Source organism: Cetorhinus maximus, unplaced genomic scaffold (assembly GCF_964194155.1).
Source record: "Cetorhinus maximus unplaced genomic scaffold, sCetMax3.hap1.1 HAP1_SCAFFOLD_1727, whole genome shotgun sequence".
Lineage (NCBI taxonomy): Eukaryota > Metazoa > Chordata > Chondrichthyes > Lamniformes > Cetorhinidae > Cetorhinus > Cetorhinus maximus.
In genome coordinates this window covers 7,501-35,000 of record NW_027597667.1, presented here as the reverse complement: position 1 = coordinate 35,000, position 27,500 = coordinate 7,501, and the positions used below count along the sequence as shown (strand labels likewise).

The 27,500-nt window shown below is 59.9% G+C and overlaps 1 protein-coding gene across 1 annotated transcript in view; it reads right to left on the bottom strand.

Moving 5' to 3' along the window:
- Window positions 1–27,500, bottom strand: part of LOC144676596 (protein capicua homolog) — a 39,778-nt gene that overhangs the window by 7,291 nt on the left and 4,987 nt on the right. The window contains exons 4-12 of the mRNA XM_078536979.1: window positions 26,697–27,500; window positions 25,265–25,491; window positions 23,657–23,823; window positions 22,117–22,286; window positions 16,306–16,665; window positions 12,793–13,331; window positions 8,879–9,087; window positions 7,168–7,319; window positions 6,042–6,173 (exon numbers count right to left, since the gene is read on the bottom strand). The exon at window positions 26,697–27,500 is cut by the window's right edge and continues 334 nt beyond it. Of these exons, the coding sequence (XP_078393105.1) occupies window positions 6,042–6,173; window positions 7,168–7,319; window positions 8,879–9,087; window positions 12,793–13,331; window positions 16,306–16,665; window positions 22,117–22,286; window positions 23,657–23,823; window positions 25,265–25,491; window positions 26,697–27,500 (2,760 nt within the window). The remainder of the gene's footprint in view (window positions 1–6,041; window positions 6,174–7,167; window positions 7,320–8,878; window positions 9,088–12,792; window positions 13,332–16,305; window positions 16,666–22,116; window positions 22,287–23,656; window positions 23,824–25,264; window positions 25,492–26,696) is intronic.

The following is a 27,500-nucleotide window of genomic DNA, read 5'->3' as shown; positions in this document are numbered from 1 at the left end:
GTGCGTGAGCGCCTGTCGCTGTGTGTGTGAGAGTGCGGGTCACAGTGCGTGAGCGCCTGTCGCTGTGTGTGTGAGAGTGCGGGTCACAGTGCGTGAGCGCCTGTTGCTGTGTGTGTGAGAGTGCGGGTCACAGTGCGTGAGCGCCTGTCGCTATGTGTGTGAGAGTGCGGGTCACAGTGCGTGAGCGCCTGTTGCTGTGTGTGTGAGAGTGCGGGTCACAGTGCGTGAGCGCCTGTCGCTGTGTGTGTGTGTGAGTGCGGGTCACAGTGCGTGAGCGCCTGTCGCTGTGTGTGTGTGAGTGTGGGTCACAGTGCGTGAGCGCCTGTCGCTGTGTGTGTGTGAGTGCGGGTCACAGTGCGTGAGCGCCTGTCGCTGTGTGTGTGTGAGTGCGGGTCACAGTGCGTGTGAGTGCGGGTCACAGTGCGTGAGCGCCTGTCGCTGTGTGTGTGTGTGTGTGTGTGAGTGCGGGTCACAGTGCGTGAGCGCCTGTCGCTGTGTGTGTGTGTGTGAGTGCGCGGGTCACAGTGCGTGAGCGCCTGTCGCTGTGTGTGTGTGAGCGCCCGTCGCTGTGTGTGTGTGTGAGTGCGGGTCACAGTGCGTGAGCGCCCGTCGCTGTGTGTGTGTGAGTGCGGGTCACAGTGCGTGAGCGCCTGTCGCTGTGTGTGTGAGAGTGCGGGTCACAGTGCGTGAGCGCCCGTCGCTGTGTGTGTGTGTGTGTGAGTGCGGGTCACAGTGCGTGAGCGCCTGTCGCTGTGTGTGTGAGAGTGCGGGTCACAGTGCGTGAGCGCCTGTCGCTGTGTGTGTGAGAGTGCGGGTCACAGTGCGTGAGCGCCTGTTGCTGTGTGTGTGAGAGTGCGGGTCACAGTGCGTGAGCGCCTGTCGCTATGTGTGTGAGAGTGCGGGTCACAGTGCGTGAGCGCCTGTTGCTGTGTGTGTGAGAGTGCGGGTCACAGTGCGTGAGCGCCTGTCGCTGTGTGTGTGTGTGAGTGCGGGTCACAGTGCGTGAGCGCCTGTCGCTGTGTGTGTGTGAGTGTGGGTTACAGTGCGTGAGCGCCTGTCGCTGTGTGTGTGTGAGTGCGGGTCACAGTGCGTGAGCGCCTGTCGCTGTGTGTGTGTGTGTGTGTGTGTGTGTGTGTGAGTGTGGGTCACAGTGCGTGAGCGCCTGTCGCTGTGTGTGTGAGAGAGAGTGCGGGTCACAGTGCGTGAGCGCCTGTCGCTGTGTGTGTGTGTGTGTGTGAGTGCGGGTCACAGTACGTGAGCGCCTGTCGCTGTGTGTGTGTGAGAGCACCCGTCGCTGTGTGTGTGTGAGAGTGCGGGTCACAGTGCGTGAGCGCCTGTCGCTGTGTGTGTGAGAGTGCGGGTCACAGTGCGTGAGCGCCTGTCGCTGTGTGTGTGTGTGTGTGTGTGTGAGTGCGGGTCACAGTGCGTGAGCGTCTGTCGCTGTGTGTGAGAGTGCGGGTCACAGTGCGTGAGCGTCTGTCGCTGTGTGTGTGTGTGAGGGTCACAGTGCGTGAGCGCCTGTCGCTGTGTGTGAGAGAGTGAGGGTCACAGTGCGTGAGCGCCTGTCGCTGTGTATGTGTGAGCGCCCGTCGCTGTGTGTGTGTGAGCGCCTGTCTGTGTGTGTGTGAACGCGGGTCACAGTGTGTGAGCGCCCGTCGCTGTGTGATACTCTCCGACACACAATGGCGACTAATTTGAGTACACAGACACTCTCACTCAACTTCTGACCTCCCTCCCTGCTCCTCAAATCAGGATATTGTTAACAGCTCTGTGTGTGCGCGTACTGCCCGCACTTCATCATCCCTCCCAAAAAACTACCATTGGCTCCTGTCCATGCACACTACCGGCCTGGCTGCGCACTACCAGCTGCACGCTACCCGCCCCGGCCGCACGCTACCCGCCCCGGCCGCACGCTACCCATCCCGGCTGCACAATACCCACCCCGGCTGAAAATTACCCCTTTCCTGATCATGTTGTCACCTCCTGACCCCGTTCCCATCTTTCCCGGAACTCCACATTCAGATCCCTCCCAGTCCAGGTCCCGTCCCTGCCACGTTACTGAACCCGCTCTTACCCCAAGTCACAGCTGACATCTGGTGTGACCGTGACAAGGGTAAACTTTCCCTCCCCGACCTTGTTTACAGCCTTTGACACATTGACCACACCATCCTCCTCCCAACACCCTCCCCCACTGTCGTCCAGCTGGGTGGTGGGACTGCCCTCACCTGGTTCCACTCTGACCTATCGAATCGTAGCCAGAGAATCATCATCAATGGTTTCCTCTTCCTGCTCCCGCAACCTGGTGACCCCCCTCTCCCCCGGGATCTCTCCTTGACCCCCTCCTATTTCTCACCCACACGCGGCCCCTCAGCAACATCTCAAAGCATAGCTTCAGCTTTCACCTGGACACTTGGCGACACCCCACTCGCCCTCACCACCCCCTCTCTCGCCTCCTCCACGGTTGCTAGATTAGCGGACTGCTTACCCGACATCCCAGTGCTGGGCGGGCTGAGATTTCCTCCAATTAAATGTCGGGAAGAGTGAAGCCATTGGTCTTCAATCTCCAACAAAGCCCATTCCCCCTGTCACCGACTCTATCCCTCTCCCTGGTAACTGTCTGAGGCTGAAACTCTGTTCACAGCCTCGGTGTAGCAGATGACTCTGAGATGAGCTTTTAACTCCATGTTCGCACCCTTGTTAAGACGGCCCATTTCCCCCTTTGTAACATTACCCACCTTCACTCCTCTCAGCTCACTCGCTGCTGAAATCCTCATCCTGCCCGTGATAGCTCTGCTCTTCACTCTTCCAGTGCGTTCCAGACTGGCCTTCCACATTCTCCCCTCTGTAAACTTGAGGTCATCCAAAACTCTGCTGCACCAAGTCCCATTCGCCCAACATCCCCTGTACTCACTGGCTCCCAGATAGGCAACGCCTCCATTTGGAAATCAACATCCTTGCTTTCAAATCGCTTCATGACCTTGGCCCTCCCTAACTCACCCATCCAACCTCCTCCAACCCTCCCTATCCTTGTAACCTCCTCCAGCCGCTACAACCCTCCCTATCTCTGTAACCTCCTCCAGACCCTACAACCCTCCCTATCTCTGTAACCTCCTCCAGCCCCGACAACCCTCCCTATCTCTATAACCTCCTCCAGCCCCTACAACCCTCCCTACGTCTGTAACCTCCTCCAGCTCCTACAACCCTCCCTATGTCTGTAACCTCCTCCAGCCCCTACAACCCTCCCTATCTCTGTAACCTCCTCCAGCCCCTACACCCCTCCCTACCTCTGTAACCTCCTCCAGCCCCTACAACCCTCCCTATCTCTGTAACCTCCTCCAGCTCCTACAACCCTCCCTATCTCTAACCTCCTCCAGCCCCTACAACCCTCCCTAGCTTTGTAACCTCCTCCAGCCCCTACAACCCTCCCTACCTGTGTAACCTCCTCCAGCCCCTACAACCCTCCCTATCTCTGTAACCACCTCCAGCCCCTACAACTCTCCCTATCTCTGTAACCTCTTCCAGCCCCTACAACCCTCCCTATCTCTGTAACCTCTTCCAGCCCCTACAACCCTCCCCATCTCTGTAACCTCCTCTAGCCCCTACAACCCTCCCTATCTCCGTAACCTCTTCCAGCCCCTACAACTCTCCCTATCTCTGTAACCTCCTCCAGCCCCTACAACCCTCCCTCTCTCTGTAACCTCCTCCAGCCCCTACAACCCTCCCTATCTCTGTAACCTCCTCCAGCTCCTACAACCCTCCCTATCTCTAACCTCCTCCAGCCCCTACAACCCTCCCTACCTGTGTAACCTCCTCCAGCCCCTACAACCCTCCCTATCTCTGTAACCACCTCCAGCCCCTACAACCCTCCCTATCTCTGTAACCTCTTCCAGCCCCTACAACCCTCCCTATCTCTGTAACCTCTTCCGGCCCCTACAACCCTCCCTATCTCTGTAACCTCTTCCAGCCCCTACAACCCTCCCTATCTCTGTAACCTCCTCTAGCCCCTACAACCCTCCCTATCTCCGTAACCTCTTCCAGCCCCTACAACTCTCCCTATCTCTGTAACCTCCTCCAGCCCCTACAACCCTCCCTCTCTCTGTAACCTCCTCCAGCTCCTACAACCCTCCCTATCTCTGTAACCTCCTTCAGCCCCTACAACACTCCCTATCTCTGTAACCTCCTCGAGCCCCTCCAACCCTCCCTATCTCTGTATCCTCCTCCAGCCCCTCCAACCCTCCCTATCTCTGTAATCTCCTCCAGCCCCTACAACCCTCCCTATCTCTGTAACCTCCTCCAGCGCCTCCAACTCTCTCTATCTCTGTAATCTCCTCCAGACCCTACAAACCTCCCTATCTCTGTAACCTCCTCCAGTCCCTACAACCCTCCCTTATTTCTGTAACCTCCTCCAATTCTCTCCCTGAACCTCTCCACCTCTCTCTCCTTCTTTAAAGTGTTCTGTAGAGTTCAGAATCACAGAATTTTGATGGCACAGGAAGCCATTCAGCCCATCCTGTCTGCACTGGCTCTCCAAATGAGCATTATGGCCTCGTGCCATTGCCCTGCCTTTTTCCCGTACCCCTGCACCTTGTTTCTATTCAAATAATCAGCTAATGCCCTCTTGAATGCCTCGATTGAAGCTGCCTCCACCACACTGCCCGGCAGTGCATTCCAGACTCAAACCACTCGCTGTAAAAGTTTTTTTCTTACGTCACATTTGCTTCTCTCGTAAATCACTTTCAATCTGTGCCCTCTCATTCTCGATCCTTTTATGAGCAGGAACAGCTTCTCCCTATCGACTCTGTCCAGCCCCCTCATGATTTTGAACATCTCTATCAATTATCCTCTCAGCCTTCTCCTCTCCAAGGAGAGCAGTCCCAACCTCACCAATCTACCCTCACAGCTGAAGTTTCTCACCCCTGGAACCATTTTTGTAAACCTCTTTTGCATTCTCATGTCTTCCTGTAATGTGGTGCCCAGAACTGTACACAATATTCCAGCTGAGGTCTAATGAGGGTCTTATATAAATTCAGCATAACCTCCCTGCTCTTGTACTCTAGGCCCCTATTAATATAGTCCAGGATACTATATGTTTTATTAACTGCTTTCTCCACCTTCAATGATCCAAGCACCTATACACACCCAAGTTTTTCTGCTCCAACACCCCGTTCAAAATTTCACCCTTATTTTACGTTGTCTGTCCATGTTCTTCCTATCAAATGCATCACCTCCCGCTTCTCCACGTTGAACTTCACCTGCCACCCATCTGCGCACTCACTCCACCAACTTGTCTATGTCCGTTTGAAGTCCTACATTGTCCTCCTCGCAGTTCACAACACTCCCAAGCTTCATAACACCTGCAAACTTTGAAATCGTCCCCTGCACATCAAGATCTAGATTATTAACATCTATCAGGAGAAGCAAGGATCCCGATACCGTTCCCTGGGGAACTCCAGTACAAACCTTCCTCAGCCTGATAAACGCCAATGGGCCATTACTCCCTGCTTCCTAATTTTTAGCCAATTTGGTTGTTACTGTCCCTTTTATTCCACAAGCAATAACTTTTCTCCCAAGCCTGTTGTGTGGCACTGTGTCGAATGCCTTTGGAAAGTCCATGTACACCACATCAACTGCGTTACCCTCATCGACCTTTTCAGTCAAAAAAAACTCCAGCTAGTTAGTTCAACACGATTTCCCCTTTAGAAACCCACACCGGCTCTTCCTTATCCACCCATATTTTTGCACGTGGCTGCCAATTCTATCCCGAATAATTGTTTCTAGAATCTCGCCCACCGCTGAAGTTAAGCTGACTGGTCTGTCGTTGCTGGGCTTATCCTTACGAACTTTTTTTGAACAAAGGCGTAATGTTTGCAATCCTCCAGTCCTCTGCCCTGATGACTCCCAAGGTGTTAAACTTTACTCGACGCTGTGTGAAGCACCATCAGACAGCTGAGTATGTTAAAGGTGCTATATAAGTGTAAGTTGTTGGGCTCAGACACTCAGCCCCTCATCCCCTGGGCCGTTGGGCTCTGGCCCCTACATACCAGGTTTGTCGAAGGTGAAGATGTCTCCCTCGCGGTTCGCACTCTTCGGCGTGTTGGGTTCCGAACTGCAGCTGGAGCGACGCCGAATCTTCCTCTTCGGAGAGATTGGGTCTTCGGTGGAGGAATCCAGGTCTACGGGTAAAACACAGGGCACCAAGTGAGAAGAGGGTAACACAGGGGGTGGGGTGAGGCGGAACGGGAGAGCCGAGGGCGAGGGGAGGTGCGGGAGGGCAGGGGGCGAGGGCGAGGGGAGGTGCGGGAGGGCAGGGGGCGAGGGCGAGGGGAGGTGCGGGAGGGCAGGGGGCGAGGGCGAGGGGAGGTGCGGGAGGGCAGGGGGCGAGGGCGAGGGGAGGTGCGGGAGGGCAGAGGGCGAGGGGAGGTGCTGGAGGTCAGAGGGCGAGGGGAGGTGCGGGAGGTCAGAGGGCGAGGGGAGGTGCGGGAGGTCAGAGGGCGAGGGGCGGTGGGGGAGGTCAGAGGGCGAGGGGCGGTGGGGGAGGTCAGAGGGCGAGAGGAGGTGCGGGAGGTCAGAGGGCGAGAGGAGGTGGGGGAGGTCAGAGGGCGAGAGGAGGTGCGGGAGGTCAGAGGGCGAGAGGTGGTGGGGGAGGTCAGAGGGCGAGAGGATGTGCGGGAGGTCAGAGGGCGAGATGTGGTGCGGGGGGGCGGGGGGACGGTGGGTGAGAGGAGGAGTGGGGGGAGGAGTGGGGGAGGGCGTCTCAGGGCGGGGGAGGGGGCTCAGGGCGGGGGAGGGGGGTCAGGGCGGGGGAGGGGGGTCAGGGCGGGGGAGGGGGGTCAGGGCGGGGGAGGGGGGTCAGGGCGGGGGAGGGGGGTCAGGGCGGGGGAGGGGGGTCAGGGCGGGGGAGGGGGGTCAGGGCGGGGGAGGGGGGTCAGGGCGGGGGAGGGGGGTCAGGGCGGGGGAGGGGGCTCAGCGCCGGGGGAGGGGGCTCAGCGCCGGGGAGGGGGCTCAGCGCCGGGGAGGGGGCTCAGCGCCGGGGAGGGGGCTCAGAGCAGGGGGAGGGGGCTCAGAGCAGGGGGAGGGGGCTCAGGGCGGGGGAGGGGGCTCAGGGCGGGGGAGGGGTCTCAGAGCAGGGGGGAGGGGGCTCAGAGTGGGGATTGGACTGTTTCTCACCAGTGGAGTTTTTCCTCTTCTTCCGATAGCTGCTGAGGATGGCTCTGGGGGAGGTGGTGAGGGCCTGTAACGTGGGCGAGGGCAGAACTTCCTCTGGCCGGAACTCTGGCAGCTCTGCAAACCGCTCCTCAAAATCCACCTCAGACAGGACCCTGCCAAGATAGAGAGAGAGGGAGTGAGGGGGTCCAGCAACAAGAATCTTCTGACTGTCCAGCAACGCCCACTGCACCCGTCCGGAGTGGGAACCAGCCCACGTCTCTCTGACACTTCACACAGTTACTGACTCTTCCCCAACAACCTTCAGGCCAGGGCCTGCACTCCAAATAAGCAGCACTGAGACTGACTCAGCCCTGCAGAATGACAGTCTGCCTGTGATTCCCCCACACGGTGACGGGACGCGGGTCTGTGTCTGTGATTCCCCCACACGGTGACGGGACACGGGTCTGTGTCTGTGATTCCCCCACACGGTGACGGGACGTGGGTCTGTGTCTGTGATTCCCCCACACGGTGACGGGACGCGGGTCTGTGTCTGTGATTCCCCCACACGGTGACGGGACACGGGTCTGTGTCTGTGATTCCCCCACACGGTGACGGGACGTGGGTCTGTGTCTGTGATTCCCCCACACGGTGACGGGACGCGGGTCTGTGTCTGTGATTCCCCCACACGGTGACGGGACACGGGTCTGTGTCTGTGATTCCCCCACACGGTGACGGGACGTGGGTCTGTGTCTGTGATTCCCCCACACGGTGACGGGACACGGGTCTGTGTCTGTGATTCCCCTACACGGTGACGGGACGTGGGTCTGTGCCTGTGATTCCCCCACACGGTGACGGGACGCGGGTCTGTGATTCCCCCACACGGTGACGGGACGCGGGTCTGTGATTCCCCCACACGGTGACGGGACGCGGGTCTGTGTCCGTGATTCCCCCACACGGTGACGGGACGCGGGTCTGTGTCTGTGATTTCCCCACACGGTGACGGGACGCGGGTCTGTGATTCCCCCACACGGTGACGGGACGCGGGTCTGTGTCTGTGATTCCCCCACACGGTGTTGGGACGCGGGTCTGTGTCTGTGATTCCTCCACACGGTGATGGGACGTGGGTCTGTGTCTGTGATTCCCCCACACGGTGACGGGACGCGGGTCTGTGTCTGTGATTCCCCCACACGGTGTTGGGACGCGGGTCTGTGTCTGTGATTCCTCCACACGGTGACGGGACGTGGGTCTGTGTCCGTGATTCCCCCACACGGTGACGGGACGCGGGTCTGTGTCCGTGATTCCCCCACACGGTGACGGGACGTGGGTCTGTGTCTGTGATTCCCCCACACGGTGACGGGACGCGGGTCTGTGATTCCCCCACACGGTGATGGGACGCGGGTCTGTGTCTGTGATTCCTCCACACGGTGATGGGACGCGGGTCTGTGTCTGTGATTCCCCCACACGGTGTTGGGGCGCGGGTCTGTGTCTGTGATTCCCCCACATGGCGACCCTCAGTGAGTGTATTCCTTTCCAAGCCTCACGATCCAGTCACTATGTTAACCCTTGACCCATCACTGACACCGCCCACAATGTCAGTCAGCATCAAGTCTTGCCCCTCACTGACCTCCCAGTATCCCAGTCGCCATTATCCCTTGACCCTCACTCTATCCCGTGATCTCCGTCACCATTAACCCGCGCTCCGCCTTCTCCCCCGTGAAGCTCTGTCACTCACTTGTCAACAGAATCAAAGGTTTTTTTCAATGGTGGCGGCCTCACTTTCATCTTCTTGGGAGGGTCCTTCTTGTCTGTGGTGTCTGCGGAGCTGCTCGAGGGTTTGGCAGTGTCACATGAGGTCGCCGGAGGCTGAGAGGCTGACGGTGCTTCAGGTCGAGTGTCTGGGAGAGGCCCCCGCCACTCGCCGCTTGCAGTATACTTCCCCTGCTGAGTGGCAAAACAGGTTCGTTCACATCTAACCCCGGGGCACTGCAAACCAGCCTCTCTCCACGCAATATCCACCTGGCCCAAGCTCTCTCTCTCTCTATCAGTGATCATCTGGCCCACGCTCAGGCTACGATCTACCTGCCCAGCCCGCCCTACGGTCTGATCCACCTGCCCGACCCAAGCTCCCCCGACCATCTGATCCACCCAGCCTACGCTTTCCCTACAATCGAACCGTCCAGCCCGGGCTCTCCCTACGATCTGCCTGCCCGGCCCACGCTCTCCCTACGATCTACTCCCCTGGCCCACGCTCTCCCTACGATCTACTCCCCTGGCCCACGCTCTCCCTACGATCTGCCTGCCCGGCCCACGATCTCCCTACGATCTGCCTCCCAGCCCACGCTCTCCCTACGATCTGCCTGTCCTGCCCACACTCTCCCTACGATCCACTCTCCTGGCCCACGCTATCCCTACGATCCACTCTCCTGGCCAACGCTCTCCCTACGATCTACTCCCCTGGCCCACACTCTCCCTACGATCTACTCCCCAGGCCCACGCTCTCCCTACGATCTGCCAGCCTGGCCCACGCTCTCCCTACGATCTGCCAGCCTGGCCCACGCTCTCCCTACGATCTGCCTGCCTGGCCCACGCTCTCCCTACGATCTGCCTGCCTGGCCCACGCTCTCCCTACGATCTGCTTGCCCGGCCCACGCTCTCCCTACGATCCACTCTCCTGGCCCACGCTCTCCCTACGATCCACTCTCCTGGCCCACGCTCTCCCTACGATCCACTCTCCTGGCCCACGCTCTCCCTACGATCCACTCTCCTGGCCAACGCTCTCCCTACGATCCACTCTCCTGGCCCACGGTCTCCCTACGATCTGCCTGCCCGGCCCACGCTCTCCCTACGATCTACTCTCCTGGCCCACGCTCTCTCTATGATCTGCCTGCCTGGCCCACGCTCTCTCTACGATCTGCCTGCCCGGCCCACGCTCTCCCTACGATCTGCCTGCCCGGCCCACGCTCTCCCTACGATCTGCCTGCCCGGCCCACGCTCTCCCTACGATCCACTCTCCTGGCCCACGCTCTCCCTACGATCCACTCTCCTGGCCCACGCTCTCCCTACGATCCACTCTCCTGGCCCACGCTCTCCCTACGATCCACTCTCCTGGCCCCCGCTCTCCCTACGATCCACTCTCCCGGCCCACGCTCTCCCTACGATCCACTCTCCTGGCCCACGCTCTCCCTACGATCCACTCTCCTGGCCCCCGCTCTCCCTACGATCCACTCTCCCGGCCCACGCTCTCCCTACGATCTTCTACCTATCTGGCACACGCGTTCTCTATGACTTACCCATTCGGCCCACGCTCTCACTACAGCCGATCCCTCGGCCCACGCTCTCACTACAGCCGATCCCTCGGCCCACGCTCTCACTACAGCCGATCCCTCGGCTGTCGCTCTCACTACAGCCGATCCCTCGGCCCATGCTCTCACTACAGCCGATCCCTCGGCCCACGCTCTCACTACAGCCGATCCCTCGGCCGTCGCTCTCACTACAGCCGATCCCTCGGCCCATGCTCTCACTACAGCCGATCCCTCGGCCCACGCTCTCACTACAGCCGATCCCTCGGCCCACGCTCTCACTACAGCCGATCCCTCGGCCCACGCTCTCACTACAGCCGATCCCTCGGCCGTCGCTCTCACTACAGCCGATCCCTCGGCCCACGCTCTCACTACAGCCGATCCCTCGGCCGTCGCTCTCACTACAGCCGATCCCTCGGCCCACGCTCTCACTACAGCCAATCCCTCGGCCGTCGCTCTCACTACGATCCGCCTGCCCAATCCATGCTCTCACTATGATCTACCCACACGGCCCACGCTGCCATGACGATCAACCCCAGCTGGACCACGTTTTACCAACGAGCTGCCTGCCCAGTCCGCGATCTCATTAAGATCTGCCCGCCTGGCCCACAGTCTCCCCACGTTCCACTGCCCGGCCCACGCCCTTCCTACCAGTCGACACGCTCTTTACAATATATTCGCCTGACTCACAGTCTCTTTATGACCGAAGATAAAAGCAAAATACTGCGGATGCTGGAAATCTAGAACAGAAACAAAAATAGCTGGAAAAACTCAGCAGGTCCGACAGCATCTGCGGAGAGGAACACAGTTAACGTTTCGAGTCCGTGTGACCCTTCAACAGAACTAAAACATTTGACAGAACTAAGAAATGAGATGAAATATAAGCTGGTAGAAGGGGGTGGGACACGAGAGCTCGATAAAGGGGCCAGTGATAGGTGGAGGCCAAGAAGAGATTGCCAAAAATGTCATAGACAAAAGGTCAAAGGGGTGTTGATGGTGGTGATATTATCTAAAAGATGTGCTAATAGAGACATTAAGGGAAGCAAGCTAGTGGCAGATGGCCCTAGTGGGGGTGGGGTGGGGGGAAGGGATCGAAATGGGCTAAAAGGTGGAGATGAAACAATAGATCAAAATAAATTTAAAACTAGGGGAAAGAAAAAAGTATAGTGTAAAAAAAAAATTAGAAAAAGGGGGGATCGAAAAGGGGGTGGGGATGGAGGAAAGAGTTCATGATCTAAAGTTGTTGAACTCAATATTCAGTCTGGAAGGCTGTAAAGTGCCCAATCGGAAGATGAGGTGCTGTTCCTCCAGTTTGCGTTGAGCTTCACTGGAACAATGCAGCAGGCCAAGGACGGACATGTGGGCATGAGAGCAGGGTTGAGTGTTAAAATGGCAAGCGACAGGGAGGTCTGGGTCATGCTTGCGGACAGACCGAAGGTGTTCTGCAAAGCGGTCATCCAGTCTGCGTTTGGTCTCTCCAATGTAGAGGAAACCGCATTGGGAGCAACAAATGCAGTAGACTAAACAAAGGGAAGTGCAGCATGTCCGTCCTTGGCCTGCTGCAATGTTCCAGTGAAGCTCAACGCAAACTGGAGGAACAGCACCTCATCTTCCGACTAGGCACTTTACAGCCTTCCGGACTGAATATTGAGTTCAACAATTTTAGATCATGAACTCTCTCCTCCATCCCCTCCCCATTTCCGATCCCCCTTTTTCCAATAATTTAACATTTTTTTTACAACTATATTTTTTTCTTTTCCCTCCTATTTTTAAATTTATTTTGATCTATTGTTTCATCTTCACCTTTTAGCCCATTTCAATCCCTTCCCCCCACCCCACCCCCACTAGGGCCATCTGCCACTAGCTTGCTTCCCTCAATGACCCCATTAGCACATCCTTTAGATAATATCACCACCGTCAACACCCCTTTGTCCTTTTGTCTATGACATCGTTGACAATCTCTTCTTGGCCTCCACCTATCACTGGCCCCCTATCCAGCTCTACCTGTCCCACCCCCTTCTACCAGCTTATATTTCATCTCATTTCTATATGTCTTAGTCCTGATGAAGAGTCATACGGACTCGAAACGTCAACTGTATCCCTCTCCGCAGATGCTGTCGGACCTGCTGAGTTTTTCCAGGTAGTTTTGTCTTTGCTCTTTATGACCTACGTCCCCCGACTGCGCGCTCTCTCTACGATCCACTTGCCTGGTCCATTCTTTTCCCACGACTTACTTGCCCCGCACTCTCTCTCGGGTGTCAATACCACCAGGCACAGATCCTGCCACCTACCCGCCCAGGCGACGCACTCTACGCCATCGGCCTCTGCGTGTCTTCCGGGCTCTTACCATGGGCTCCTTCTTGAAGGTGATCTCGGTGTTGGTCGACTTTGTGGTGTAGCCGATGGGGCTGCCTGTGCTCCTGGGGGTGACCCCTGACCCCGCGTCCCAGGGGGCCCTGTCCTCCCCCGAGGTCCCAGCTTGCGAGCAGGAGTCGCAGGGGGCCCTCTCCTCGGCGGGGGCCTGGTGCTGGGCGCCGGGCTCCCTCGTTGGCGGTGCTGCCGTTGCCGCCGCCTCCTCCGCTGCCGCCGGGGCCGGCACGCCCGCTGCCGGGAGCTGCCAGCTCTCCCGCGTCGGCCCGTCCTCCTGGGGCTCCCGCGAGGGCCCCTCCTCCGGGGCCGCTCGCTGCGGCGTGTCCGGCCGGCCGTCTCCTCGCTCTGCGGCCGGACCGCCGCCGGCCTGCGGCTTCCCCCCGGCCCGGCTGGGGGCGGGGGGCTCGTACAGGCCGGCGTTGGGGACGTTCGGGGCTGGGGTCTTGGCTTTCGCCACCTGCTGCTGCTGCTGCTTCTGTAGTGGCCGCACAGGCCTCAGGCTGAAGGGCAGGTTTCCTGAGGGTGGGAAGGGGAGAAGAGGGGTGTTAGAACGCGGGTCCCCATCTCACCTTCTCCGCTGCTACTCCCCAGCGCAAGAGCCGCCCGACTTACCTCACCTCAACCAGGGCGCGTTCCCCCAGGGTCGTGACGATTAACGGCTTTGGAGAGGGGGGGGAGGGGGATTTCCCAGGATGGATCCAGGGACGAGGGAGCACGGTTAACGTGGAGAGGCCGGGACTCTTCACCTTAGGGCAGAGACGGTTAAGGGGGGGGGAGATTTAAATCGAGGCGCTCACAACCATGAAAAGGGTTCAGATAGGAACCGCTCCCAGCGGCAGGAGGGTCGGTGACCAGAGGGACGCGGGTTGAAGAGAATCGGGAGAAGAACCAGAGCCGGTGGGGAGGGGGGAGAGGAGGAGGAGGAGAAATGTTTTTCACACAGCGAGTTGTTGTGATCTGGAAGGCGCTGCCTGAAAGGGCGGCGGAAGCAGCAGATTCAATAGGGGCTTTCGAGAGGAGAATCAGATAATAATTTGACAAGGAGAAAACATAACGTAAGGCGGGAAGGAGTGGGGGCAGTTGCATTAATTGTACAGCTCATTCAAAGGGCCGGCACAGGCACAATGGGCCGAATGGACCCCACCTGTGGATTTATAGTCAGGCGATACAATCTAACCGCTGCCACCCACTGACACTTTAAAGGCTTTTAACCAACACACACACACACACACACACACACACACACACGCTTTGCAGACATCCAGGGCCCCACGTAGGCATCTGCTGCCACAGCAACGGCAGCCTACTTACAGGCCTCTTCCTTTAATAAGGTTAACTCCCAGCGTGCATGATTATCAGTGCAATGCAGAACAACAGTGCTCATTAAATCCACACCGCTCCCCTCGCAGTTTGAAGCATGTCTGTGTGCCTGGTCCCATACCAGGTACAGCGCGCTTTGGTCGGGACTGTTGTCACAACAGCTTTGTCAGGTTGAAGGGCCCACGGGGTACACAGCATGAGCAGCAGAATAATCCTCCTCCACAGCCAGTTGACCTCCGACAGTTTGACATGAAAATGCTGACCTACTCTGGGCTCTGACATGAGCCTCCCCACAGGAGCCTTCGCGTGCACCTCCCTGCATTCAGTCTGAGCTACCCATTCCTGGCCTCGCCCTAACCCCACCACCCGTCATCATCTGCTCCTTCAGGAGCCTGGCGAAGATTCCCTGGGGCATTTCTATCACCGCTCAGGCGGGGCTCGGTGGATGGCTCTCTCTCTCTCTCTCGCCTCCCAGTCAGAAGGTCAAGAGTTGAAGCCTCACCCCCAGAGAATGGGAACCATCATCCAGGCCCACTCTCCCAGTGACATGACTGAGGAAGGTCTGAGTGAAGTGCTGAGGGAGTGCTGCGCTGTCGGAGGGTCAGTACTGAGGGAGTGCTGCGCTGTCGGAGTGTCAGGACTGAGGGAGTGCCGCACTGTCGGAGGGTCTGTACTGAGGGAGTGCTGCACTGTCGGAGGGTCTGGACTGAGGGAGTGCTGCACTGTCGGAGGGTCAGTACTGAGGGAGTGCCGCACTGTTGGAGGGTCAGGACTGAGGGAGTGCTGCACTGTCAGAGGGTCAGTACTGAGGGAGTGCTGCACTGTCGGAGGGTCAGTACTGAGGGAGCGCTGCACTGTTGGAGGGTCAGGGTTGAGGGAGTGCTGCACTGTCGCAGGGTCAGTACTGAGGGAGTGCTGCACTGTCGGAGGGTCAGTACTGAGGGAGTGCTGCACTGTCGGAGGGTCAGGGTTGAGGGAGTGCTGCACTGTCGCAGGGTCAGTACTGAGGGAGTGCTGCACTGTCAGGGGGTCAGCACTGAGGGAGCAATGCACTGTCGGAGGGTCAGGGTTGAGGGAGTGCTGCACTGTCTGAGGGTCAGTACTGAGGGAGCGCTGCACTGTCAGAGAGTCAGCACTGAGGGAGTGCTGCACTGTCAGAGAGTCAGCACTGAGGGAGTGCTGCACTGTCGGAGGGTCAGTACTGAGGGAGTGCCGCACTGTCGGAGGGTCAGTACTGAGGGAGTGCTGCAGTGTCGGAGGATCAGTACTGAGGGACAGCTGCACTGTCAGAGGGTCAGTACTGAGGGATTGCTGCACTATCGGGGGGTCAGTACTGAGGGAGTGCCGCACTGTCGGAGGGCCGCACTGTCGGAGGGTCAGTACTGAGGGAGTGCCGCACTGTCGGAGGGTCAGTACTGAGGGAGTGCTGCACTGTCGGAGGGCCGCACTGTCGGAGGGTCAGTACTGAGGGAGTGCCGCACTGTCGGAGGGTCAGTACTGAGGGAGTGCCGCACTGTTGGAGGGTCAGTACTGAGGGAGTGCCGCACTGTCGGGTGGGTCAGTACTGAGGGAGTGCTGCACTGTCAGAGGGTCAGCATCTTAGGGGATGATCCACTAAACCGAGCTCCCATCTGCCCTTCTCAGGCGGACGCAAAAGACTCCAAGATTCTCCAGGGGAACGCGTTCAGATTTGACCCTGAGCCGCAGAGGGAGAGATCAGGACAGGTGACCAAAAGCCTGGTCAACGGGGTAGCTTTTCGGGAGCGTCTTGAAAGGAGGAGAGAGGCGGGCAGACGGGTGGATGGGAGCCGATGCCAGAGCTTTAGGCCCAGGCAGCAGAAAGGCACGGCCACCAGTTGTGAAGCTACCAAACCGACCACGTGCGAGAAATCCGGAATTGGAGGAGCCTGGGAGGCAGAGAGGACAGGATCGGCGGGGGACAGGGAGACGGAGGGGGGGGAGGGAATAGGCCGGAGAGAGGTTTAGAAACAAGGTGCTGCTGGTCCAGGAGCCAACGTTGGTGAGCGGGCACCAGTGGGCGGTGGGGGGGTGAACAGGACTTGGCGTGAATTAGGGTTCAGGGGCTGACGTTGTGGGGAGGTGGCGAGGGAATGAAAGCTGTTCCCCCCCCCACCCTCTCAGGCTCTGAAACCACACCAAACGCTCCTACCTGGCACGGGTGTCACTGGCCTGCCGTGGTAGGGAGTCGAAGATGCCCCCTGCGAGGAGACGGGCGCCAGGGAACCCGGCGTCACCACCCCTGCTCCGTGCAGGGGCCCCGGGGTCACTGCGATCGCCGAGGTCACAGTGGCACTGGGTGCCTTGGGCAGGATGGCAGCCGGCAGGCTGGCGGTGGGCAGCGAGGGCGAGGCGGTGTAGACCAGGTTGTGGGTGGTCGCGGCGGCCGCCGCCGCGCTGGCCGGAGACGGGTAGATGGCTGTGATGAGCTGCCCGGGCGCCGCGGGCTGGAGCTGCGGGCCGGACAGCTGAGAGGAGCTGACCTGTCCCGTGGTGAGGAGCGGAGTCTGACCTGGAGCAGGAAGAGAGGCAGCAGCAGTTACCACAGGCACACAGACTGGAGCCAGTGAACCCACCCAGAGACCCGGACCACCCCCCACCCTCTACTGGGAGTGCCCAGAGACCCCCCTCCCTAATGGGTCAGCCTGGGGCGGAACCTCACTACTGGACCCACCCAGAGAGACCCCCCCCTCTCTCTACTGGACCCACCCAGAGAGACCACCCCCCCCTCTCTCTAATGGACCCACCCAGAGAGACCCCCCCCTCTCCCTACTGGACCCACCCAGAGAGACCCCCCCCTCTCTCTACTGGACCCACCCAGAGAGACCCCCCCCTCTCTCTACTGGACCCACCCAGAGAGACCACCCCCCCCAACTCTCTCTATACTGGACCCACCCAGAGAGACACCCCCCCCACTCTCTCTATACTGGACCCACCCAGAGAGACCCCCCCTCTCCCTACTGGACCCACCCAGAGAGACCCCCCCCCACTCTCTCTATACTGGACCCACCCAGAGAGACACCCCCCCCACTCTCTCTATACTGGACCCACCCAGAGAGACCCCCCCCTCTCTCTACTGGACCCACCCAGAGAGACCCCCCCCCCAACTCTCTCTATACTGGACCCACCCAGAGAGACACCCCCTCTCCCTACTGGACCCACCCAGAGAGACCCCCCCCCCACTCTCTCTATACTGGACCCACCCAGAGAGACCCCCCCCTCTCTCTACTGGACCCACCCAGAGAGACACCCCCCCCAACTCTCTCTATACTGGACCCACCCAGAGAGACCCCCCCCTCTCTCTACTGGACCCACCCAGAGAGACCCCCCCCCCAACTCTCTCTATACTGGACCCACCCAGAGAGACACCCCCTCTCCCTACTGGACCCACCCAGAGAGACCCCCCCCCCACTCTCTCTATACTGGACCCACCCAGAGAGACCCCCCCCTCTCTCTACTGGACCCACCCAGAGAGACACCCCCCCCAACTCTCTCTATACTGGACCCACCCAGAGAGACCCCCCCCTCTCTCTACTGGACCCACCCAGAGAGACCCCCCCCCCAACTCTCTCTATACTGGACCCACCCAGAGAGACCCCCCCCTCTCTCTACTGGACCCACCCAGAGAGACCCCCCCCCCACTCTCTCTATACTGGACCCACCCAGAGAGACCCCCCCCTCTCTCTACTGGACCCACCCAGAGAGACCCCCCCCCACTCTCTCTATACTGGACCCACCCAGAGAGACCCCCCCCCCCCACTCTCTCTATACTGGACCCACCCATAGAGACACCCCCCCCCCACTCTCTCTATACTGGACCCACCCAGAGAGACCCCCCCCTCTCTCTACTGGACCCACCCAGAGAGACCCCCCCCCCCACTCTCTCTATACTGGACACACCCAGAGAGACCCCCCCCCCACTCTCTCTATACTGGACCCACCCATAGAGACACCCCCCCCCCACTCTCTCTATACTGGACCCACCCAGAGAGACCCCCCCCCCCCGCCTCTCTCTATACTGGACCCACCCAGAGAGACCCCCCCCCCGCCTCTCTCTATACTGGACCCACCCAGAGAGACACCCCCCCCCATCTCTCTATACTGGACCCACCCAGAGAGACCCCCCCCCGCCTCTCTCTATACTGGACCCACGCAGAGAGACACCCCCCCCCGCCTCTCTCTATACTGGACCCACCCAGAGAGACACCCCCCCATCTCTCTATACTGGACCCACCCAGAGAGACACCCCCCCATCTCTCTATACTGGACCCACCCAGAGAGACACCCCCCCATCTCTCTATACTGGACCCACCCAGAGAGACACCCCCCCATCTCTCTATACTGGACCCACCCAGAGAGACACCCCCCCCCCCCTCTCTCTATACTGGACCCACCCAGAGAGACACCCCCCCATCTCTCTATACTGGACCCACCCAGAGAGACACCCCCCCATCTCCTCTATACTGGACCCACCCAGAGAGACACCCCCCCATCTCTCTATACTGGACCCACCCAGAGAGACACCCCCCCCCCATCTCTCTATACTGGACCCACCCAGAGAGACACCCCCCCCCCATCTCTCTATACTGGACCCACCCAGAGAGACACCCCCCCCCCCTCTCTCTATACTGGACCCACCCAGAGAGACCCCCCCCATCTCTCTATACTGGACCCACCCAGAGAGACACCCCCCCCCCATCTCTCTATTCTGGACCCACCCAGGGAGACCCCCTCTCTATACTGGACCCACCCAGAGAGACCCCCCTCTCTATACTGGACCCACCCAGAGAGACACCCCCCCCCCCTCTCTCTATACTGGGCCCACCCAGAGAGACACCCCCCCCGCCTCTCTCTATACTGGACCCACCCAGAGAGACACCCCCCCATCTCTCTATTCTGGACCCACCCAGGGAGACCCCCTCTCTATACTGGACCCACCCAGAGAGACCCCCCTCTCTATACTGGACCCACCCAGAGAGACCCCCTCTCTATACTGGACCCGCCCAGAGAGACCATTCTCTCTCTACTGGATTTGCCCAGAGAGACCCCTCTTGACTGAACCTTGACCCTCTCTCCATGACACAGACCCCCAGACCCTCTCTCCATGACACAGACCCCCAGACCCTCGCTCCATGATACAGACCCCCAGACCTCCTCTCCATGACAGACCTCCAGACCCTCTCTCCATGACAGACTCCAGACATCTCTCCATGACAGACCTCCAGACCCTCTCTCCATGACAGACCTCCAGACCCTCTCTCCATGATACAGACACCCAGACCCTCTCTCCATGACACAGACACCCAGACCCTCTCTCCATGATACAGACCCCCAGACCCTCTCTCCGTGACACCAGCCCCCAGACCCTCTCTCCATGACAGACCTCCAGACCCTCTCTCCATGACACAGACCCCCAGACCCTCTCTCCATGACACAGACCCCCAGACGCCCACTCCGTGACACAGACCCCCAGACCCTCTCCCCATGACACAGACCCCCAGACCCTCTCTCCGTGACACAGACCCCCAGACCCTCTCTCCATGACACAGACCCCCAGACCCTCTCCCCATGACACATACCCCCAGACCCTCTCCCCACGGTACAGACCCCCAGACCCTCTCTCCATGACCCAGACCCCAGACCCTCTCTCCGTGACACAAGCCTCCAGACCCTCTCTGCATGACACAGGCCCCCAGACCCTCTCCCCATGACACAGACCCCCAGACCCACTCTCCGTGACACATGCCCCCAGACCCTCTCTCCGTGACACAAGCCCCCAGACCCTCTCTCCGTGACACAAGCCCCCAGACCCTCTCTCCGTGACACAAGCCCCCAGACCCTCTCTCCGTGACACAGAGCCCCAGACCCTCTCTCCGTGACACAAGCCCCCAAACCCTCTCTGCATGACACAGGCCCCCAGACCCTCTCTCCGTGACCCAGACCCCAGACCCTCTCTCCGTGACACAGACCCCCAGACCTTCTCTCCATGACAGACCTCCAGACCCTCTCTCCATGACAGACTCCAGACATCTCTCCATGACAGACCTCCAGACCCTCTCTCCATGACAGACCTCCAGACCCTCTCTCCATGATACAGACACCCAGACCCTCTCTCCATGACACAGACACCCAGACCCTCTCTCCATGACACAGACCCCCAGACCCTCTCTCCATGACACACACCCCCAGACCCTCTCTCCATGACAGACCTCCAGACCCTCTCTCCATGACAGACCTCCAGACCCTCTCTCCATGACACAGACCCCCAGACCCTCTCTCTATGACACAGACACCCAGACTCTCTCTCCATGACAGACCTCCAGACCCTCTCTCCATGATACAGACCACCAGACCCTCTCTCCATGACAGACCTCCAGACCCTCTCTCCATGACACAGACCCCCAGACCCTCTCTCCATGACACAGACACCCAGACCCTCTCTCCATGACACAGACACCCAGACCCTCTCTCCATGACACAGACACCCAGACCCTCTCTCCATGATACAGACCCCCAGACCCTCTCTCCGTGACACAAGCCCCCAGACCCTCTCTCCATGACAGACCTCCAGACCCTCTCTCCATGACACAGACCCCCAGACCCTCTCTCCGTGACACAGACCCCCAGACCTTCTCTCCATGACAGACCTCCAGACCCTCTCTCCATGACAGACTCCAGACATCTCTCCATGACAGACCTCCAGACCCTCTCTCCATGACAGACCTCCAGACCCTCTCTCCATGATACAGACACCCAGACCCTCTCTCCATGACACAGACACCCAGACCCTCTCTCCATGACACAGACCCCCAGACCCTCTCTCCATGACACACACCCCCAGACCCTCTCTCCATGACAGACCTCCAGACCCTCTCTCCATGACAGACCTCCAGACCCTCTCTCCATGACACAGACCCCCAGACCCTCTCTCTATGACACAGACACCCAGACTCTCTCTCCATGACAGACCTCCAGACCCTCTCTCCATGATACAGACCACCAGACCCTCTCTCCATGACAGACCTCCAGACCCTCTCTCCATGACACAGACCCCCAGACCCTCTCTCCATGACACAGACACCCAGACCCCCTCTCCATGACACAGACACCCAGACCCTCTCTCCATGACACAGACACCCAGACCCTCTCTCCATGATACAGACCCCCAGACCCTCTCTCCGTGACACAAGCCCCCAGACCCTCTCTCCATGACAGACCTCCAGACCCTCTCTCCATGACACAGACCCCCAGACCCTCTCTCCATGACACAGACCCCCAGACGCCCACTCCGTGACACAGACCCCCAGACCCTCTCCCCATGACACAGACCCCCAGACCCTCTCTCCGTGACACAGACCCCCAGACCCTCTCTCCATGACACAGACCCCCAGACCCTCTCCCCATGACACATACCCCCAGACCCTCTCCCCACGGTACAGACCCCCAGACCCTCTCTCCATGACCCAGACCCCAGACCCTCTCTCCGTGACACAAGCCTCCAGACCCTCTCTGCATGACACAGGCCCCCAGACCCTCTCTCCGTGACACATGCCCCCAGACCCTCTCTCCGTGACACAAGCCCCCAGACCCTCTCTCCGTGACACAAGCCCCCAGACCCTCTCTCCGTGACACAAGCCCCCAGACCCTCTCTCCGTGACACAGAGCCCCAGACCCTCTCTCCGTGACACAGAGCCCCAGACCCTCTCTCCGTGACACAAGCCCCCAGACCCTCTCTGCATGACACAGGCCCCCAGACCCTCTCTCCGTGACCCAGACCCCAGACCCTCTCTCCGTGACACAGACCCCCAGACCCTCTCTCCGTGACCCAGACCCCAGACCCTCTCTCCGTGACACAGACCCCCAGACCCTCTCTCTGTGACACAGACCCCCAGATCCTCTCTCCGTGACACAGGCTCCCAGCAGGACGGTGCAAGGTGGGGTGGGGTCACACTCTGTTTCTTACCTGCTAACAGGGGCTGCAGCACAGTCCGCCCATCCGGTCCAATAGCGGTGAATCCAAGCGTCAGGGGGTGCTGCCGGTAGGTTGTGGTGGAAGCACTGTGGACGGAGGAAGCCGATGTGACCAGGGGGATGGAGGGCTGTACTCCCGCCGTGGACGGGATGTAGGTTATCCTGGTGAAAGGAAAGGGGCACTGGTGAGCAGGGAATGTTTAACAGGCTTCCATTGTTAGTGTCTTTCACCACCTCAAAGTGTTTTAAATACAGCCAATGATGCATGTTTGAAGTGCAGTCACTTCTCTATCATAGGAAAAGCCTCAATGGGAAGACTCGCAAAGAGCATCTTTATAGCTTCATCTGACAGGACAGATAGGGTTTCAGATTCACATCCCATCTAAAATACAGCATCTCCGACAGTGCAGCACTCCCTCAGTACTGACTCTCCGACAGTGCAGCACTCCCTCAGTACTGACTCTCCGACAGTGCGGCACTCCCTCAGTACTGACTCTCCGACAGTGCGGCACTCCCTCAGTACTGAACCTCCGACAGTGCAGCACTCCCTCAGTACTGACCCTCTGACAGTGCAGCACTCCCTCAGTACTGACCCTCTGACAGTGCAGCACTCTCTCAGTACTGACCCTCTGACAGTGCAGCACTCCCTCAGTACTGACCCTCCGACAGTGCAGCACTCCCTCAGCACTGACCCTCCGACAGTGCAGCACTCCCTCAGTACTGACCTTCCGACAGTGCAGCACTCCCTCAGTCCTGACTGTCTGACAGTGCAGCACTCCCTCAGTATTGCCCTCTGACAGTGCAGCACTCCCTCAGTGCTGACCCTCCGACAGTGCAGTGCTCCATCAGTACTGACCCTCCGACAGTGCAGTGCTCCATCAGTACTGACCCTCCGACAGTGTAGCACTCCCCCAATACTGACCCTCTGACAGTGCAGTGCTCCATCAGTACTGACCCTCCGACAGTGTAGCACTCCCCCAATACTGATCCTCTGACAGTGCAGCGCTCCCTCAGTAGTGTCCCTCCGACAGTGCAGCACTCCCTCAGTACTGACCCTCTGACAGTGCAGCACTCCCTCAGTACTGACCCTCTGACAGTGCAGCACTCCCTCAGTACTGACCTTCCGACAGTGCAGCACTCCCTCAGTACTGACCCTCTGACAGTGCAGCGCTCCCTCAGTAGTGTCCCTCCGACAGTGCAGCACTCCCTCAGTACTGACCCTCTGACAGTGGAGCACTCCCTCATTACTGACCCTCTGACAGTGTAGCACTCCCTCAGTACTGACCCTCCGACAGTGCGGCGCTCCCTCTGTACTGACCCTCCGACAGTGCGGCACTCCCTCAGTGTTGACCCTCCGACAGGTTTGGCCTGAATTACGGGCTCAGGTCCCTGGAGTTGGGTTTGGAGACACAACCTTCAGACTCCAATCGGCAGGGGGAGGGGGGTGGGCGCGGGGGCCACTGAGATCGAGCGGAGACAGAGGCCCCCACGGCTTTGGAGAGGCGGGGCCCGCTTGGCGAGCAGCAGCTTACCTGTTTGACGTTGGCAGCAGCATCTTCTGCGGGTGGCTGGAGGTGGCCATCATAGCCGTGGCCATGGTGGGGAAGCTGGTGTGGAGTGCTGGACTGGCCGGCTGCTGAGCTGGACCCTGCGAGCTGACCTGCTGCTGCACCACAGGGATGGGAGCAATCTGTATAATCTGCGGAGGGAACCGAGCAGGCACAAGTGAAACAGGGCACGGCCCCACCACGTCTCTCACTCCATTCACGCTCTCCACGCTCCACCCACCATTCCACCCACCCAGAGCTCCCCCCAAGACAACACTCACTCCGATAGAACATGCCGGCTTTAAACATCGTGACATCAGAGAAGTCAGAATGGAATGGATCATGTGACACCGAGGCACTTGAGGGCAGGCGAACAAAGTTTCGGGTTTTCGGGAGCGACTTTAGGGAGAGGTGGGCGGGCGGCGGGAGGAGAGTTCCAGAGCTCAGGGCTCAGACACCTGGAGGCACAGCCACCAACGCTGGAGAGATTACATTCAGGGTCAGGAGGATTGGGAATTGGTGGAGCGAGGAGACCTCGAGCAGGGCACGGGGTTAGATACAGAGCAAATCTCCCTCTACACTGTCCCCATCAAACACTCCCAGGACAGGTACAGCACGGGGTTAGATACAGAGTAAAGCTCCCTCTACACTGTCCCCATCAAACACTCCCAGGACAGGTACAGCACGGGGTTAGATACAGAGTAAAGCACCCTCTACACTGTCCCCATCAAACACTCCCAGGACAGGTACAGCACGGGGTTAGATACAGAGTAAAGCACCCTCTACACTGTCCCCATCAAACACTCCCAGGGCAGGTACAGCACGGGGTTAGATACAGAGTAAAGCTCCCTATACACTGTCCCCATCAAACACTCCCAGGACAGGTACAGCACGGGGTTAGATACAGAGTAAAGCACCCTCTACACTGTCCCCATCAAACACTCCCAGGGCAGGTACAGCACAGGGTTAGATACAGAGTAAAGCTCCCTCTACACTGTCCCCATCAAACACTCCCAGGACAGGTACAGCACGGGGTTAGATACAGAGTAAAGCTCCCTCTACACTGTCCCCATCAAACACTCCCAGGGCAGGTACAGCACGGGGTTAGATACAGAGTAAAGCTCCCTCTACACTGTCCCCATCAAACACTCCCAGGACAGAGACAGTGGGGGGGAGGAGGCAGGTAGAGAGCAAGAGAAGGGGAGAGTGAGGAACGGAGCCCAAGAGAAGTAGAGACAGGGGTAGGATTGGCCAAGGGGACGAAGGGGAGGAAGGAGTAAGAGAGGGAAGGGAATGGAGGAAAGAGAGCGGTGCCCATCCCAGACGGTGCTGAGTGTGAGGTGGGTGGGTGGGCAGTTTTCTGATGGTGGAAGCGGACCGAGTATCGCTACCCTCTCACGGTGCCAGCTGGAGCCAGGGTAATGGCCACCCCTCCAGTGGGTGGGCAGCACGCGAGGTGGGCAGTGGGGGACGGGGGTTACGGTGGGCGGGAGAGACCGCGCGTGTGTGTGTGTGTGTGTGTGTGTGAGTGTGTGTCCTGTCAGCGCCCCTTCCCCCCTCCCCGGGGGGCGCCGGCGGGGACCCCCTCCTCACCTTGCCCGCCTGCTGCTGGGCTCCGTTCTGCACCGGCAGTGGGATCGAAGGCGTGGCCATGGGCACCTGGCTGGCGGTGGCCACCGCGCCCATGGTCACCTGCGGCGCTGGCACGGCCACCAACATCTTCCCTTGCACTGGGTTGGTGGTCGGGTGTAGGCCGGAGGGCTGAACCACCTGCGTGGCGTTGATGGGTGAGTGGGCAGGCACTGGCGACATGGACTGAACTGTACGGAGAGAGAGAGAGAGAGAGAGCATGTTAGAACAGAAACAGGAGCTGGGGGAGGCCACTCGGCCCCTCGAGCCTGCTATCCCAATTAACACGACCATGTCTGATCTTCTACCTCAAACTCCTCCTCCTTGCCCGACGCCCCTACCTGTTAATTCCCTTAGAATACAAAAACCCATCAATCTTAGCGCTGAATATACTCAAAAGGCTGAGGATCCACTGCTCTCTGGGGAACAGTTAACTCCGAAGAGTCACTACCCACTCTGCGTGTAGGAATTTCCCCTCATCTCAGCCCAAAACGACCGACCCCCTCGCCCTGAGACCGTGGCCCCTGTGTTCTGGACTCTCCAGCCAAAGTCGGGGGGGGGAGAAACAGCTCTGAGCACTGACCCTGTCAAACCCCTTCCGGAATTTTCCACGGGTCAACGAGAGAGAAAGGGAGTGAGTGAGAGAGAGAGAGAGCAGGACGCGGGTTTGGAGCAACATCGCGCCGCCCGTCTGCTGCCCATTGAGTTAATGAGTGGGGCGTGCTGGTAAGCTGGGCGGGTACCAAGGTCGGACGACATCAGGCCACCATGCCAACCATGGTGGTCAGGTAGCAGCTCGCAAAGCATCTCTGGCTGGGAACAGAGGGGATATGCCACCCACCCGCACCACTGAGCACCCACACTTGTAAAATGGCCTGTCCCGCTCGCTCTCTCTCTCCCTTCCCCCCTCTGCCCCGCCTCCCCCACCAACGCCCACCCGCACCACTGAGCACCCACACTTGTAAAATGGCCTGTCCCGCTCGCTCTCTCTCTCTTCCTCCCTCCCTCTGCCCCGCCTCCCCCACCAACGCCCACCCGCACCACTGAGCACCCACACTTGTAAAATGGCCTGTCCCGCTCGCTCTCTCTCTCTCTCCCTTCCCCCCTCTGCCCCGCCTCCCCCACCAACGCCCACCCGCACCACTGAGCACCCACACTTGTAAAATGGCCTGTCCCGCTCGCTCTCTCTCTCTCTTCCTCCCTCCCTCTGCCCCGCCTCCCCCACCAACGCCCACCCGCACCACTGAGTACCCACACTTGTAAAATGGCCTGTCCCGCTCTCTCTCTCTCCCTCCCTCTGCCCCGCCTCCCCCACCAACGCCCCCTCGTTCGTTACCCCATCAGACACCACTGACCCCCAACCACCCCCCACCCCACCCAGACAACCCCTCCTTACCTTTCTGCACGACACCAGGGTTGACCACCGGCGTTGGCTGGATGATGGGGATGCCCTGAGGAGCGGCGGAGGTGGCCAGGACCTTGCCGTTGGGGGGCGGCAGGGTGAAGTGGATGCTGGCAGTGCCGGGGGTGGGCGGGGGCTTGCCGGCCGGCGAGAGCTGGAGCTGCTGCGGCAGGGTGGGCAGGATGTACTGGAGCTGGGCGATGGCGCCCGGCTTCAGCTGCTGGGGCTGGATGATGCCCAGGGGCAGGGCGCCGTTCTGGCTGCCCGCCGGGGTCTGGGCGATGAACTGCAGGGAGGGCTGCGAGGGCAGCACCAAGCCGGGGGCTGCGGCGGAGCAGGAGGAGGAGGGGGGGCAGGAGGAGGAGGAGGAGGAGGAGGAGGGGTTGCCGCCGGCAGCCTGGCAGCCGGGCGAACTCATCACCAGGTTGGTCATGAGCGGCCCCGCCGGTGCCGGTTTGGCCAGGGGGCTGAAGTTCACCAGGTGAGAGGGGGGCTTCTTCTCGGCCTGGCCCGGGGTGTAGAGCACGCCGATGCCCAGGGAGGAGCAGGCCACCCGCCCGCCGCCGCCGGCAAACTCGGCCTGGCCGAGGGGGTGGGGCCTCTGGCCGCCGGGCGGGGGCGCGCTGCTGACCGGCCGCAGCACGTTGGTGACGGAGGTGGGGGCGGCGGCCGGAGGGGCGCTGACCAGGACGGTGCCGCTGGGCGGGGGCTTGGGGCAGCGGGCGTCGCCCGGCGGCTGGTGGCAGGGGGCCAGGCCGAGGGGGGCGATGACCGACTGGCTGGCGTACAGGCGGCCGC